The 17,607-nt window shown below is 36.4% G+C and overlaps 1 protein-coding gene across 4 annotated transcripts in view; it reads left to right on the forward strand.

Annotated features, from left to right (window-relative positions):
• The window catches only part of GAK (cyclin G associated kinase), a 65,145-nt gene that overhangs the window by 25,712 nt on the left and 21,826 nt on the right, over nt 1-17,607 (forward strand). For all 4 annotated transcript variants that reach the window (XM_021550349.4, XM_021550350.3, XM_085567305.1 and 1 more), the window contains 9 exons: nt 4,670-4,719; nt 4,806-4,954; nt 8,691-8,813; nt 10,576-10,709; nt 11,687-11,881; nt 12,444-12,561; nt 14,391-14,470; nt 14,808-15,001; nt 16,844-17,002. In XM_021550349.4, coding sequence (XP_021406024.2) covers nt 4,670-4,719; nt 4,806-4,954; nt 8,691-8,813; nt 10,576-10,709; nt 11,687-11,881; nt 12,444-12,561; nt 14,391-14,470; nt 14,808-15,001; nt 16,844-17,002 — 1,202 coding nt within the window. The remainder of the gene's footprint in view (nt 1-4,669; nt 4,720-4,805; nt 4,955-8,690; nt 8,814-10,575; nt 10,710-11,686; nt 11,882-12,443; nt 12,562-14,390; nt 14,471-14,807; nt 15,002-16,843; nt 17,003-17,607) is intronic.

Below are 17,607 nucleotides of genomic sequence, written 5' to 3' on the forward strand. Positions count from 1 at the left end.
TGCATGGCTTGTTGAACTTAGTAAATATTAGTCAAAGGAAAACTTACTACTTTTACATCATTTGTTTGAATTACAGTAAGTCACATATGGATGTTTACTAGAAGTGAATATCTTGAAAATGTAATTGTTTGACCTCATACTAGTTTGTAGCTTTTAATGGGAGGGTATGCTGTCATATCCAAATAAGAATCAATTAGCTAGAGACCTTTTAAAGCTACTGAGGCATACACATTTGTATGGACTGTGGTGAATTGACAGAGGCTTGTCAGACAGTGTATGCTATGTCCCAAGATTGACCATGAGGAGATCAATCCTTCTCAGATGTTTTGGACTCAGTTGGATGAATAAAGATTTTGTTTATGTGACTCTTGACCATCACCTTTGACATAATATGTTAAGCTATCAAACTTGTGTTTAAGTTCTGCACTATCATAAGCAAATCTTGATTTTGTGGAGCACCCTCTGTCTCTATACAAATGAGTTTTTCTTTTCTTGTATCATCTGAGTGGATTTAATCATTGGACAGAGGAGTGTGGAAAAAAGGAGGAAGTGCTCCAAGCATTTAATTCTGCTAGTGAGAATCAGTTACTTTAATACTTCATTTTCCAGTGACTGAAAGATAAACTCTCTCCACTTGTAATTTACCAATATTATTTAGCAGCCATGAGTTGTGTAGTTTTCCTTCTTTGTATTGCCTTATATTTTGAATCCTTACTGTATTTAACAGTGAAATGGCAAAACATGAATTAACATGACTAATAGTTATTGCTCTGGAGGGCCTAAGGTAGGCTAATGTCCTTTAGGATTTTAACATTGTTAGCATTTAACATTCACTATTCTCCTGAGAGTTCCACCACTGGGCTCGTGCGTTCTTAATCTGTGTCTTAATCAAGCTGAATTGTTAATTCTTTGTTTGCATCTGCTACAGGGCATGTCTGTTTCTGTCATATTCATTCTCTGCCTTCACAAATTTGTGTTGTGGATATAGCTGATACAATCGGCAATGTGAGAATACCTATTCTGCTGTTACATCTTTGACTGCCTTTCCAAAACTCTTCAACCAACATAAGAAGCAGACATTCCGGAAAAATTACAATGTCTTTTCTTTGTCATGCATTTTCCTCACCCCACTTAAGCACTTATGGAGTCTATAATTTCATACGGTAGGCTCTCTCTTTCCTACTTATCATTGCTTTATTGAATTACAAGGGTTAGTTCCTTTGTCTGCAGACAGACTTCTATCTTGACAAATCCAAACTACAGTGTATGATTTAAGTATTTTGTTGTTGTGATAAAAAGAGCTTAATTTTTTCTCTTCTGTAGCTGCCTTTAGCTTGATTCTGAATTTGGTCTCTTATTATTCCTAATAAATTATAAGATCTGAAAACTGAAACACACATTACAGTCTGCTCAGAGTAGGAGAGTAAATGAGGACCATCTTCATTGTCCCCCAGACTAGCTCAATTGCAGATGTCATAACTTCTGATGCAGGTTCTGGTCAGGCAGATACAGCAGCTGTTAGTAACATGGAGAGAACAAAGTGCAACAGAGGTTCAGCCCCCTTGTTACGAACTGCCTTAAAAGCAAGGATCAGTGTGGAGATGGAGAAGATATGCATTGCTTTGTGAAGTGGCACCATCTGCACAGACAGGAGCCTCGATCCAGCAGATGTGCCCATATGTGCCTGAAAGCTCAGCCTGCAGCTGTGCAGCCACAGCATTTCTCTGTTAAGCTCAGAGAATTTTTTTTTTCTTGCTTGTTGAGCTTCTGTGCCCTTTTTTTGGGCGCCAGTTTTTATGCTTATTGAGGCCTGCCTCCATACAAATGGGTTACAAATGCCCTGCCAAAAAAACATAGCTAAAAAACATAGCTAAATGTTTTAAGGATAGGATCAAAGCAGCAGGTAAAACTTGTGATCAGTCTTCCTTTGCTTTGTCAGAACAATCTCTTTTGATGAAAAAATTATAATGTAGTAATCTAGGAACAATTACCTACCTTTTATGCTTGCTTTCTTGGATTTTAAGGTAATTTTATTTCTTGTTTAGTATTTTATTTAATGGATCTTTTCATTGCACCAGGTAGTTGCATGATTAATTCAGTTTCATGAAACAAAATCAAGTGGGAACAGATTGATGTAAATTTTAGTGCTGTTTTTCTTCCTGGATTTTAAAAAATAAACTGAAAAAAAGATGGATAGATTTTTTTTCTAATCTTGTAAGTGTAGAGATGTCTGGAGGAAGATTGCTTAGTGTTAGGGCAGTATTTAAATTAATGGTTTAAAAGCTCACATTGTAGCTGTGCTGGTTAGTCTGTTATTCTTTGTTCTTTATCATCTTCAGTTGTTAGTAAACAGATGATAGTGTTGTAGAATTTTGTAATGTGTGTTATCTAGTTTATTTTGTGAGTTTAGTTGCTAATTTTAGTTCCATTGTTTTTAATTTGCTGGAATTGTCTGTTGTTTAATATTACTTGTGGTCTTCAGGTGCATGATAATGCCAACCATTTACACAGTGAGAAGTTTTTAACATGTAGTTAGAACCTCTTACTTTTGCTTTGATATTTATTCTGCAAAATCAGAATTCCTGTCTTACTTGCTTCATTTCATAGAATCAAGCAGTAGTTTTGATTGGAAGCAGCATCTAATTCTAACCCCTGAGCTGTGGGTAGGGACACCTTCAACTAGACCAGGCTAATATCCATCTGCTCTCTTTCAGTTTAAAGCCATTTCTTCATATCCTGTCATTACATGCCCTTGCTAGAAGTCCCTTTCCAGCTTTCTTGTAGGCCCCCATTAGATATTGTAAGGAAATAATCCCCTGTCTCCATACAGAGACTAGACTAGTCTAGTCCTGTCCCACAGTGAAGTAGTCCCTTTTTCGAAAAAGTCTGGTATCATCAGAGAATTAAATGTTGGTGTCATATCATACCTTTTTTTTTTTTTTTGAGCTTAATTAGAACCTTAAAAACACACAGAGTTTCCCATGTTGCGCCACAGACTGAAAACACTCCATATAGGTCTATGTTTGCATGCTTTTCTTCTATTATACATATATAATGTATATTTTTGATCAGTCATGCTAACCTCCATCATTACTAGCAAACAGTAAAGAATCAAAACTTAGCGTTCTTTCTTGGTGTTTCAAAATTTGAGTGTAGTATCCTAGGTCTGCCTTTCTAAGCAGTGTCTTGAAATTTTATTGTGATATAGAAGTTTTGTTAGTAGTGATCTAGAGTTTTGCCTCTGAATTAATGAAATATGCATCATGTTGTAAGGACATTTTGATATTCTGGAGTTAATAGGCTACTGAGATATTTAATTTAGTGTAACTCGAATTCACCCATTAGTCTAAATCAAAATCTGTTGGTGAGTTTTGTTTTTATTTTGGCAATCCAGGAGTGCAGACCAGTGTAGTTATACTCAAGCCCGTTGGCCTGCACTGGTTCTCTTCAGTTTTATTCTCTTGCTTTTTCATTCTGCTACATAGCAGATACCATAGAAACAAAAAAGTATTAGTGGTCTCAAATTAGTTAATTGGTGACATAATGGGGATGATTAGGTTAAGGTGCAGGCAATTGACCTAAGGATCACTGGGAGATTTTCTGAAAAGGCTGCACTTTTAAACTGTGCACAGTTGTATAAGAGAGAGATGAGTAATGACTAATGCCTTGCTCACTTATGGGAGTTCTGGAAATGAATTTTTTGTAATTATTTAAACGAGGGAAGAGATTGAGGTACTCTCTGTGTTGAGTGCAGGTAGCTGGGGTTGCAGCTGCAGTGGGAGCTGCAGGTTGAGCTCTGGCTGTGAGCCTGAGACAAGAGGTCTGGAATTGCCAATGTTTAGCACAGCAAAGGGCACAGGACCTGTGACCAGCCAGGACACTGAGGCACTCAGCAGGAAGACCCCAGACCTTGGCACCCATAAACTGTGAGAGCATAAAAGCTCTCTGTTTCCTTTCTTGGGAGTCCCTCCTGGGAGGCAGCAGCTCCAGCTGTTACTTGGTTGCTGCAGGAGGATTAAATAACTAAAACCGAACTCAGTTCTGGGACTCTGCTATGGGAAGCCTGGAGTCCAACTGGTAAGGAAACCAGCTCTGACTGTGTGAGTGCAGGATGTGTAGGGGGTCAAGGGGTCTTCAGTCCTGGCAGTGACAGGTCTGGTGGTGGTTCAAGTATGCTGCCAGAGTCCTTCCTGAATGGCTAGACAGGGAAGTGTTCTTAACTCTGTGCATATGGAATTTGGATATTGGGCAGCATGGCCATCTATGATAGATAGTAACATGCTAAATTACATAGTTATGTAATTTAAACTTTGATGTTCTGTTCATTAAAGATATTAATGTATCATCATTAGGCTTTCAAACTGACACCCTTCAGTGTGTTTTATCAGTAAGAGCAGGGGCTAGAGGAGTGAGTTAAAGATTAAAGGTATTTGTATAAAATCCCACAGATGATTTTGGTGCCACTAATTTAAATGCGTAACTGCTTAAACATGATATCTGTTCTGAAAGCTCTGTTTTGAAACTCTGGAAATGTGAATGTAACAAGCCTCAGATGGAAGAAATTAAACACTATTCATGGTGGTGGGTGCCACCTGAGAGATCTGGCTTTTAGACTTATGGCTTGAATGGTTATGTGTCCCAGTATTAAAACCAATATGTTCTCTTTCAGTTATGCAAAAGGAGACTTGGATATATCATACATCACTTCCAGAATTGCTGGTATGATATCTATATATTTGTTAAACATAATTTCTGCTTGCTCTTAATACATGAAAAAATTCACTTGTTGTTTGTTCTGTCTTCAGTGATGTCCTTTCCAGCTGAAGGTGTGGAATCTGCCATCAAAAATAACATAGAAGATGTGCGGTTGTGTCTGGACTCTAAACATCCTGGCCATTATGCTGTGTACAATCTCTCTCCAAGAACATATAGACCTTCAAGATTCCATAACAGGGTGTGTATAGTTTTTGTGTATTGCTCTGAAAGGCCTTGAAACATAATTTTTCATTATATATAATATATAATAAGTTTTAATTATATATAATATATAATATATATAATATACAATATTTATATACTATATACTACATAATGTATAATAAGTTTTCATTATACCTTCAGCTTTTTATTGTAGAATAGGTTAAAGCAGGTTAATCAAAAAGAGTAAGTGTAAACACAAGGTCAAAGAGGTACCTATATTTTCCTTGTTTTTGCTTTAAAACCAAACTTGACGGGTAGCAGACTAAACTTTAATCTTAAAAAGTCTTACTAAACAGACTAAAATTGTTTTTTTTCTAGGATAGTAATATCTTTGAAAACATGCTAATTTACCTTATGTGTTTCAAATTTAAGTGGAGAATACTTAAAGTAATGAAAGTCTTACTAAAATGTCAATCTCTCCTATATTATACCATTTTCCGGTATCGAGGACATGGTGACTGATTTGCATAACCTGTTCACTGGAGTTTCTCCTTGTCCCATTACACACCATTTGACTCCCTATAACACAGCCATAGCTGACTGATTGTTCCCACCATCTTCAGTATGGTTGTGGCTTAGCTGAGCCTCCATTATCCTTCCTGGCAATTTCTCTGATACTGATATGAAAGCATTTGCCTAATTCAGCAACCAGGTATTGAGAACATCCTGTTAGATGCCAAGATATGGACTTCAGTGTTTGCTTTTGTCCTGGCTCAACAGTTGGTACTGTTACTGTGTTGTGAGGTGTCCAGCACCTTAACAGTCTGTAGTGATCATGCCCCTTCCACGCAATACTTTGTGCCAAGAGTCTAGAACCATTATTAGTTACAGAATGATAAAGCCTTGGCCTTATTATACAGAGCCATCCTTAGCATTATTTCAGTTATCAGAGTTTACTTAAAATGTTGGGGTGAGGTATATTTAATGTATTCTTTCTAGTGCTATCACTTCCTTTAGTTTCCTTGTAAACAAGATGAAGTATTGTCACACCTGGAAGAAAGCACTGCTGCCTCTTTGGTTAAATGCAATCAGCTTCTTTATGTGTATCTGGTTCGATATGAGGTCCAGGCAGAGGTTATTCAAGATGGAAGGCAAAAAACTTGATTACGCAGGAAATCTACTGTGTGATTATTTGTAGCAGGTACCTCAAAGCAAAATGTTCAGCAATTCTTTTTAGCACTAGATTGCTGGAAAGTCTGAGACTGATGTGGTGAACTGATTTATTCCACATCCTGCAAAGTGATCCATTTATAGAAGAATAAGTTCTGTGACAGGGAATTTGCTTACCAATGGATTTTTTTTTTGTTATACAAGTCTGAGGTGTCTATACACCTGGTATTTCTGATGTGTTGGTACTAAGAATGATAATATAATCTTGGTTTTGTTCAGAAGTCATTGTAGGTCATAATTAGTTGAAACATTACAGGTTCATGACCACTGTATTGTCTAGGAATATTTAGGAACGCAGTTATTTTACTTGGAAACAAACTCTAATTGTATTTGGAACTCTCACCTGCCTAATCTTGAAATTCAGATGTTTAGCAATACTGACTAATTCATTCTTCAGTGCTGGATGAGAGCAGCCATGTAGGAACCTAAAGAAGCTTAGGTTTACTTTAATGCTGGCAAAAGATGATTATGCTAAGCCTTTAAACATGATCAGAGGAGAGCAGCTTCTAAAATTCTTAATTCTGACACTTTGCTTAGAAGGTGCTTATGAAATTGCATATTATTAGTTTCTTGCTGCTTGCTATCTGTATGGATATTCTACAAATTTCTTTAATCTTGATTAAATTTAATGGAGGTTTTGAAACTAACTTCTCTGCTAGTTTTGAGTAATTTTTGGAATTGGTTGTTCTGAGAATTTGGGTGCTATCCATAATTCTGCTAATTGTCAGTATACTTAGAGCTTAAAAAACAGCTAAAGAAACAGAAAGTAATGTTGCTTTTGTTCCGTCTTGTAGGAAACCTAGTGTTTGAGTGGGAAGTGAATGGTAAATTAAAGAAAAAAAGTCAGTACTTTTTGCTTTTTTGAATACACTTTTTTTAGGCTGTGTTCTGGTCTGAAGCTGCAATGCTTCAGTATGATTCTTCTGCAGTACTGTCATTTAACTTCAGCCAGCAACCAAGCCACTTGCTTATTTCTCCCTGGTAGAAATGGGGAGGGAATCACAAGGTGAAAGTGAGGACTCGTGGGTTGAAATAAAAGCAGTTTAATAGGTAAAGCAAAAACCACAGGTACAAGCAAAGCAAAACAAGGAATTTATCCACCTTTTCCCATGGGTGGGCCGGTATACAGGAAGGCAGGGCTCCATCATGCATTATGATTCCTTTGGGAGACAAATGCCATTGCTCTAAATGTTTCCCCTTCCATTCTTTTTTCCACAGATTTATGGGTTGAGCATGATGTCCTTTGTTATGGAATATTCCTTTGGTTAGCTGGGGTCACTTGTCCTGGCTATGTCCCCTCCCAGCTTCTTGTGCACTCCGAGCCTGCTTGCTGGTGAGGTGATGTGAGAGCCAGAAAAGACTTTAACTCTGTCTAAGCTGTGCTTACCAATAAAAAAGCCAATGTGTTATTGACACTGGTTCCCTCACAAATACAAAACAGAGCCTCATTTAATTACTACAGAGAAAATTACTCCAGCTGAAACCAGCACACACTGCTGTTGTAATATTTGAGATGTACTGAAGCCCACATTGAATCCTTTGGTAAACAGGGATATAAAATATTTTTTTGACCTAGCTTTTCTTTGTTTCCTGGTGCCTTTACATAAGCTTGCACTAACAAAGAAATGTGCAATTTAAATCTATTGCAAAGTGATGCTTTCTGAAATGGCCTTATTTTTAAATGAAAATATTAGAGTACAATGAAAAGTTGTAGTAGACTTAGACTGTTTATTTCAGTCTTTTTTCCTGTGCTTGGCACAAACACAGTTTTTTGTGATGATCAGTTCAGGTAATTTATCTCAGAGTAATCCTTGAACTCTTTATCTAGATAGGAAGACATGTTGCTGATAGGAATACTTGGTCTTCAATATCTGGCAATTGCAGTTGAGACTAAAAACAAATACAAAAAAAGCTTCAAATACAAACAAAATCTTAATTTGTAACTTGCTTCCTCAATCCTTAATATATCTATTCTTTAGATGTTTCAAGTGACCCAAGAATCAAGTTTCATATCCTACATCCTACAAATGGACAGTTGATTCTAAGGATATGGATTCTTAGCAGTGAAGCTGATTTTTTTGTTAGTGTTTTGAAACAGAAATTGTAAATGGACTATTACTGAACCATTCAAGCTTTTTGAACAAAGAACAAATATTCAAAGAAGCCTTATCTTTCTGTTGTTGGGTTTTTTGGTGTTTTTTTTTTTGTTTTGTTTTGTTTTGCTTAAGTATATGTGCACAAATTAAGTTGGAAGTTGTTTTATTTTACTTCTTGTTCTAAGAATAATTCAGGTAGTAATCTGAGTACTTGATGCTTGTGCTGCAGATTTCTAGACAGAACTGAAGTTTTATTGCACTTCATCCTAAAAAATGGTATTTACACTGTGTAGCACTGCTTTTCTTGAGTGTATTTCTTAATTTCAACATGAAGATGGCATTCAAATATAAAATTGCCCTGTAGACATTTGCATAACCTAAGCTGTGGATACGTGACTATATTATCCTGTTTCTCATGTCTGTCTCTTGTCTCTCTCATTGCAGGTTTCTGAATGTGGCTGGCCAGCAAGACGAGCACCAAATCTTCAGAATCTCTATAGCATATGCAAGAACATGCATTTATGGCTGAAACAAGACCAGAAAAATGTTTGCATTGTGCATTGCCTTGTAAGAAATTTGTTTAAGTCTGAAATGCTTTATTCAATAGAGCTTTAAATTGTGAAGAAGAGTGCTCATATCCATTCAGTTTGCAATTGTTACTGGCTTTCTTTACTGGATGCCCCAGGGTCAATTCCTTCCTGCTGTGTTTGTAGGGAAGTTACTTGCATCAATTTTCTCCTTAGGGAAATTGGTATGGTAATATAGCCGTTGCTTGCTTGCATTTAGAATGGAAGGCAGTATACAGGCAGTATTAAGGGAAAGTATCCTTTTGAAGAAAGAAAAAATCTGCTCTACTCTTCCAGTATTTGCTCCAGTTTTTGTTTTCTGTACACCCATATGCGTTTACACTGCATATCCCATTGCTGTCCATATAGAATGTAATCTGTGGCCACAGAATTTCAGAAACTGACTTTAAGACTTCTGATTTACCTGATTTTGCTGGCAGCAGATTGATCTGTAGATTTCACTATTCACTAAAGTATTAACTTTGATATAACCAAAAAAAGCAAGAAAACTGTCTATAGAGCCACCTCATGTCAAACATGGTGGGAGGAATGAATTTAAAGAATACTTTGCTCAGAATTTGAAAATTAGGTCACTCTTATATTTATTTAAGAGAATTGTATGTGAAATTTTGACATTCTTATTTTGCTGCAGAGTAAAAAGTGAAACGTGACTGACTATGTGACAATACTTGCAATGCTGCTGGAAAGCATTCAAAACCTGTCTGGTGATATGGTATAGCCATCAATAGGGAGTATCACTATCAGAGTCAAAACCAGAATTTGTTAATCTGACAAACCATATTTCTGAGTTATGTAGTGTTTTGCAAGTGAAAAGCCATTTCATGTCAGCTCCTGAAAGCCAGTATAATTTTTGGTGCTGCTGTGAGGTTAGGCATCTAATTCTATATCAATGCAATACTTCTACTACTTCAGTGTCAAGTGATTGCTGGTCAAGTAGGTAAGAAGCAGATGTGCTGAATTTGCAACAGTTTTTAAACATCTTTCCCTTGAAGTGTTTTGTTCAAGGTGCCTAACTAATTTTTTTTTTTCCCATGTGAGGCAAACTTTTGTATATACATGGCTTTGTGCCAGATGTTACGTAAAGTGTACACCAGAACTTTAAGAAATGAATGATAAAAATTCTGTTCCATGTTTCCAGCTAGCAAACCTGGAGAAGTCCTGTTCTGTCAACCATTATCTCTTTTGAATCTTCTGCCTTTTATAATACAGGGATGTATCTGTGTAGCAGATACATTCCTGCAGAAAGAAGCTCAGTTTTAATCTCTTTCTCTTTGTTTCATGGCATGCTATTAACAGTTTTAGACAGAAGTCTAAAGAGTTTAATGTGGTGTAGTTCTTCTGAGTCTTTGTACTTTTCTTGCAGCAGAAATCCATGGCTATCAGTCAAAAATAGCAGTGTTCTGGGGTTTCAGTTAGCAGCCAGGAAACAAACCTTAAAAATGGGTATTAGTAACAGTAAGGTAAAGAACATAAATTGAAAATTTCAAATAGTGGTAAGCTAAAGTAGTTATTCACATTTGAACAAGAAAGTAATATGTAATATCTTTTCTATGGTTTGGAAGTTGAATGAAAAGCTTTCACACTCAGCTACAAAGTTCAAATCAAATAAAAACACTAGACTTTGGACATCATGACATTAAATAATGATAGCTTATAGGATACAGAATGGGATGTTCTTCAGTAACTTGGATAATACTTCTTCCACTAGATTTACTAACAAAGCTACATGTTTTTTTAACTAGGATGGAAGAGCAGCATCTGCTGTTGTAGTCTGTTCTTTTCTGTGTTTTTGTCGTCTCTTCACTACTGCTGAAGCTGCTGTTTATATGTTCAGTATGAAACGCTGTCCACCTGGCATTTGGCCTTCTCATAAAAGGTACTGTAAGGTACTGTTGAGGCAAGTAGTTATTCAGTTCTGATATGGTATAGGATGTGTTTAGAAAGATAAATTCTTTCAATAATGTCTGTGTTCAAACATCTGTTTTTCCAAGTACTTTGCTATATCGTGAATTAAAGATAGTTCTGAACTTTCTGAGCCTGTAAATACCCATCAGAAATGGGTCAAGTGGTGAAGAAGTGTTAGGAGTGAAGACAAGGGTATGCCAAGCTTTTGAATGCTTTCTTAATTATAAAATCCTCTTCCACATAGGTAAGATTTATTTCATGTTTCCTCGTTTATTACAATATGTTTTATTATGTCAGAACACTGCAAGCTCTGAGGGAATACCAGAAATTATTTTTGTCAACTGGGTAGAAACACCTAGTGCTTTTTTTTTGGAGTGCATGCAGAGGTGACTTGCATATACTTTGACAAATGTTTTAAAATGTTTATTTGACTTAATTTAATAGATCTTATAACTGTAAAGTGCGAATAACAAGTGACACTGGTATTAAGGGTGTTTCCTAAAAAATGATTAGATTTTGAAGGATGGGAAATAAAATATTAATTCAGTATAAATGACAGATTATGTTTTTGTACACATTTACTTCATGCATACTTAAGAGGTTCTCCACAAAATAATATATAATAATCAGGACAAATTTAAAGCCTTTAGGAAGATTTGAGTGATCCATTATGTGTAAGATACAAAATAAATAGTTCTCCTAGATTAGTGTTTTAAGACCTTTTGAAATAGTGACTGGTTTATTTTACAAGTCATTATATGTAAAGCTACAGACCCTTTTGTGTCATTTTATGAGATTTGAAAATCTGTTTGCTGGAGGTGGTGGTAAATGTTCCCACTGTTTCACTGTTAATGCTTAGTGACTGGGTAAGATGTAACTTGCTTATGTGTTCACCCGTTTCTTAGAATTTTGTGCTCTGACTAAATGAGTACCATCTGTTTTTGGCAGATACATTGAGTACATGTGTGATATGATGGCTGAAGAACCCATTATCCCTCACAGCAAGCCCATCCTGGTCAGATCGATTGTCATGACTCCCGTTCCGCTTTTCAGTAAGCAGCGTAATGGCTGCAGGCCTTTTTGTGAGATTTATGTGGGAGATGAGAGAGTAACTACTACCTCCCAGGAATATGACAAAATGAAGTAAGTACAGATTATGACTTGCTCTGAAACAGCAAATTATGTTTTTCTAGACTCTAGCATTTACATGTTTTCAAAAGGGACAGATTCCTCTGTCCCCTTTTAGCTGGTCTCAAAAGGTGAATCGTGAATGTGGCTGTTACAGCAGCTGGTCTTGCAGAACAGTGGGGGTGGTGGTGAGTTACACACTGGACACTGCGAGGCAGTGAGCACGACCCTCTTCTCACTCCATGTGATGTAAGACTGGGAACATTGATCCCTGATGTACTTGTGCTGAGCTCATCATGTCTCAGTCGTGGAAACCGTAAGGATCCCCCAGGCATGGCAGCTGCAAGGTGACTGCGTATTAGCCCCTGTACAGCTCTAATGTCTGCACAACTGCAAATGGTAGTAACACTGCTAGATGTGGGTAATGATGGACAAGAAAAATGAGAGAATACTAAAGCCCTTCTAGCGTTTTAGCTACTGAAAGCCTTGGAGAAAGCAGGCTAAATCTAAAGTAATACAATATTTAATTTCTTTCTAAACTAACTTGACTGTGGTAATGTTTTTTTTTTCCCTTTAGGGAGTTTAAAATTGAAGATGGGAAAGCAGTAATCCCATTGGGTATAACAGTCCAAGGGGATGTTCTCATTGTGATCTATCATGCCAGGTCGACTCTAGGAGGACGACTACAAGCCAAGGTAATGATAAATTTAACAGTCTGAATGGAAGATTTGCTTTTTATTTTTAGTTGCAATTTAGTATCCTACTAGTTATCTACTGAGTACTTTGCTTTATTTACTATTACTTATTCAGAGAAATGTTTGAGGTTTTCATTAACATGTGAATTCAACCTTTTCAAGCCTTCTGAGTATGTCCACTCCTAATGCTGTACATGTAGATGCTTTTGTAAGCATTTCTGGAAAGTACTTCAGTACTGATAATTGTTATATTTATAGGGAAAGCCCCTAGCCATTTTTTTCAAGGCAGCAATTATTACCTGTTAAGTTGCACAACAAGCTGGAACTTTTTAATTCTGTGCACACAAACTGCAAACAAAGGAAAAATACCACTCAGCAGAAAAGTGGGATTCCAGAGACTGCCTGTACAAAACAGGCTAGAAAAATCCATGTGTTTTTAGAGCCTATTTCTAAAGTCAGGTTCAATTTTTGTAGATTTTTTTAGTTGTTTTTGTTCTACTAGAGAGAATGCGTATTTCCTTTTTTAATTCAACTATGGATGCGAATGTGTTGCAAGATCACAAAAAACTTGTTAATGAAGCCTGTCTTCAAATTTTTTTAAAGAAGAGGCATGCTCTTTTTTTCTCCAAATAAGTAACCCAATTAAACTTGGAAATCTATATAAAAGATAAGAATGGATAGCCCAAAGTTTAGAGCTTGGAGGTTTGTGGAAATTGATAAGACACTTTTTCAACCAGTTTCGGTGCATGTGGGACATGCATATGTATTCATACATAGTTAGTGTTTACTGAAATTGTTTTCTCCCTGTTTTTTTTCTGCCTTATGAGTAGGAATGTATCAAATATTGTCATGTTCAACAAGGCCTTCCAGAATACCTTAAAACTAAAAACTCAGTGAAATGATGCCTTAATGAGCAAAAATAACTACTGTATGATTAAAGGTCATCAGGAGAAAGGCATAAAACTGACAAAATTTAGCCAAGGTTAGGTTATACTTCTTGCACCATCTCACTTTTATTCATGGTAGACCAGGAGAGTTTCTTTGATATGGTTTCTCTGGCATTTATTCACTGATATAAAAGACTAGAATTTTCTCAGCTGTCAGCTATAACACATGATACCTCAACAGTGTGTGTGATGATCTGGGTTTGAAGGTTTGATGGAACAATATTCAATGTATCCTTAGTTTTATCTGCTGTAAATTGACCCCTAAAGTTCTCTGCAGATCTCTTACAGAGATTAACCACCACATTTCAAGATTTCTCCTGTGTTTAGAGCTGGGTGTTACGAATGTCTTCCACTTTCTCACAGCTAAGTAGAGGGAGAGTTCAGTTTATCTTCTAGGAAAGTGATGGTAGGGATGGAAGAATCAGAGAAGCTCTCTCCTTTTAAGTGTGGTATATTTAAAACTGCTTTAAGTCTATTCCTTTATATGTGACATAAATATATATTTCTTGGTTTTATTTTATTGCAAAGTGGATTTTTCTGAGCATATGCTATTCAGAAAAGGATCAAGGGTCATACAGTTTTAACTTCCAGAATAGGATCTGGAAATACTTTAGACTGATAGTCTGTTTTTAGGTTAATGATGAGATATCTGACTGAAGGTCTTTTGGGTTGTTAGTGCTAGTAATAGATCTATTTATTTTGTGTTTCACTGCATTTAAATCTTTCAAGATAAAGTATACTTGTAATTAAATTGAAATTTTTGTAGCAGAGCAAGTACTTCAAAATATTTTAATACTGATACTTTGCATTATGTTAAAGGCAGAACATTGTACATACTGTTCAGGTGGATTTATACAGTTTCCTGTTTCTTGTTTTCAACAGATGGCTTCAATGAAGATGTTTCAGATTCAGTTCCATACAGGCTTTGTGCCCCGAAATGCTACTACGGTGAAATTTGCCAAGTATGTTGCACCTTATTGTATGAGACTGGAAGAAGTTGTCTTTGAAACTGCATAACTTGCCAAACATCAACATATACCAGGGAGAGGAAATATATCAGTGCAGGAAATAGATGACTCTGATTGCAGCAAGAGTCTTTTGTTTACTCACCTTAAGGAAGCTAAATGTTTTGTTCATTATACAAACAATATACAAAAATACCACCTGTTTAAAATAGTTAAACAAACACAGCATTTTTAATGTCTTGTACTAGTTGCTTTGGAGTTTTGTTTTGGACTGCAGTAGATCTAATCCTGTTAGCTATCATTATCAATAAAGTTCTTGTCTGTGTCTTTACAGATATGATCTGGATGCCTGTGACATACAAGAGAAATACCCTGATTTATTTCAAGTCAATCTGGAAGTAGAGGTGGAGCCCAGAGATAGGCCCAGCTGTGAGCAGCCACCTTGGGATAACATGAATATAAAAGGCCTGAATCCCAAGATCCTCTTCTCCACCCGAGAGGAACAGCAAGAGATTTTATCAAAATTTGGTAATGAATCCATTGAAAAACTAGAAAATGTGAAAAAGTTTTCAATGTGCTTAGTGTTTGAGGCTTTTGTTTAATTTTTGATGTTCTGTTAATTAAAAGAAGTAGGAAAAGTTTTTTTTGTAAATATCAGATAAAAATATGCATTATTTGGAGGAGCTTAAGTTATCCTCCAGTAATGAGGATTATAATTATACCTGTCTTACTTCTACTCTGCTTACATGTGCTTGGTTTCATAGCTCTGTAGGCCATTTGCAGGGAGGGACTTCTAGCAAATGGAATTGTAACAGTCATTATTTGTAGGCAGTGTCCTGAATGGGATTTATTTGGCTAAACTGGCACCAATATAATTTCACTTTGAATTATATGGGCATTCCTCACAAATGTTTTTAGGTAAGACTGTTTTTATCAACATTCTTATGCATAGCCATGTAATGTTGTCATTAATTGCCTGAACTTTTCCTAATATGTTCCAGCAGACACTGTTTTATTAATTCTACATATTCAGTGCTTTGTCTGTAGATGCCTGCATTAGTTGAAGTTAATACTGTTCGGTATCCTTCTTCTTCTCCTGGTATCAGTGATTAGCTTTTCCATTTTCATTCAGGCTCTTAAGCCTTCTCTGTGTTTCAAGGATAAAGAAGTTTGATGAAGATTACTATGGTGATTTTAGTGATACATGAGGTCTCACCCTGTGCTGTTAATATGGTCATCTCAAGTACATTTCCTTTCATACAAGATAGTTGCTGCTGGCCTTTTTGCTTTTAAGCTGGATATGTGTTGTTTGTATTATGTTTGAGGCCATTTTCTATTTTATTTAGCTGTGAACACAACTATCAGCTCTCTAAAGCTAAGGTGTTTAGCTTTGCATCATCATTGATGATGGGGCTCTAAAAGATACTCTTATTTTCTTAAGTCACTTCCATTTTCTGATTGGTACAGGAAATGTAAAGATTTCAAATTACACTGAAAGTATTTCTTAAGATTGGTGGGAAGGGGGAAATAGGACAAAAATAAGTACTGTGAACTGATTTAAAAAAAACCCTTGTCATTAAACTTGAATTTACTCTCTCATTAATTATGATATTTCATGTATGTTTTCTGAGACAGACTATTTTTTAAGCATCTCTAAGTTACAACTGAGAATGTGGAAGGAGAGTGAAAAAGTGCTCTACCAGTTGTGTATTTAAATTAAGACAAATAGATTTCTCCCAGGCATCCATATTATTTTTTTCAAACAGTGGATGAATATTGACTAATTTGGGAAGTCTTCTTCATTTGTCTTGAGGAAACTTGGGTTTTGAGAAGTGATACAACAGCACAACTGAATCTTACACAAGAATCACTTAATACCTGATTTCAGTAAAATAAGAAATATAAGAAGCAGTTGATAGCATCATACAGTGTACCACCCCATTTTTAACCTCTCCATGTTCTTCACTGGCTTTGCATATTCTGTGTTTTTCTACAGCTGTATTTGCTTTTTTCTGTTTTTCTGTCTCTTATTACAGATACTGTTCATAGCTCTTGCGTGTCTTAGAGGATGGTTGGTGCAAGTGAGGTGTTAATTACACTTTCCTACAAATGTAAATAGAATTCTTGAGTGTTACTTTATGATTCTGATTTAATGTCCTAGTTCAAAACTGGGTTTTACCAGTTTTTACAGTTGAAAAGAAGCTAATGCTAATTTCAAAGATGGTGGGGGCAGGAATTTGCATTTGCAGAGCAATGGATTGGAGACGATTGTCTTGCTACAGCAGTCAGCTTGAAAGACAAGTACCAGCTGCCATGTGGAGGATTGGGAATTTTATCTCTAAGAGCTCTGGCTTAAATTCTTTTTTATAGGAAAACCAGAGTTGCCTAGACAGCCGGGTTCGACTGCACAATACGAGGCAGAGGCATCCCAGTTGGAGCAGTCTTCAGAAAGTGCACCTACTGATACAGAATCCCCACACAGTGGCAGTACTGATGCAAACAACTTCTTTCAGTCTCTGGACTGGAAAGGTACAGGTTTTCCTCTGAAGTACTGTGTCATTTATGTTTGTCTTGTATGCCTTCCAGTGAATGCTTAAGTCTTCTTAAGTAGCAAAAGTCTCTAATTCACTAGCCATGAAGAAAAGCTGTTTAAAGAGTGAGTTCTGCAGAGTAACAAGCAGTTATTCTGCTTCATTTGGATAAACACCAAGTAAGGGGGTTTGGTGTTGAGTATAACTTAAATGCTGAGCTAAATTTTTCCTTTTCTGTAAAGATCTTAACCTTAAAGATCTGCAAGGAAGCTTTTCACTCCCACAGCCCCACTTGACTGAGGAACAGAGGAAACAAAGTAGACTAGCCAGTGGGGTCCAGATCAGTAAGTAGGACAAAGAAAATGTACTTTTATAGCACATGGGTAACTCCCTTTTCTGGTTCCTGCTTTGTTGTTAAAAATGTCAGCAGCTGCTTATACTTCTATTGAGTGCAGCAGTTACTGAGGAATCTTGTAAGCTCTAAGAAACACAGTGCTCTGAGGTGAATGTCCAAGTCAGTCTCATTTTGAAAAAATTCATAATGCCTGCCTTCTGGAGTGGCATATATGGTAGTCAACTGCTGCTTTTTCTGCCCTGTACAAA

Source organism: Lonchura striata, chromosome Z, assembly GCF_050655825.1.
Source record: "Lonchura striata isolate lonStrDom1 chromosome Z, ASM5065582v1, whole genome shotgun sequence".
NCBI lineage: Eukaryota > Metazoa > Chordata > Aves > Passeriformes > Estrildidae > Lonchura > Lonchura striata.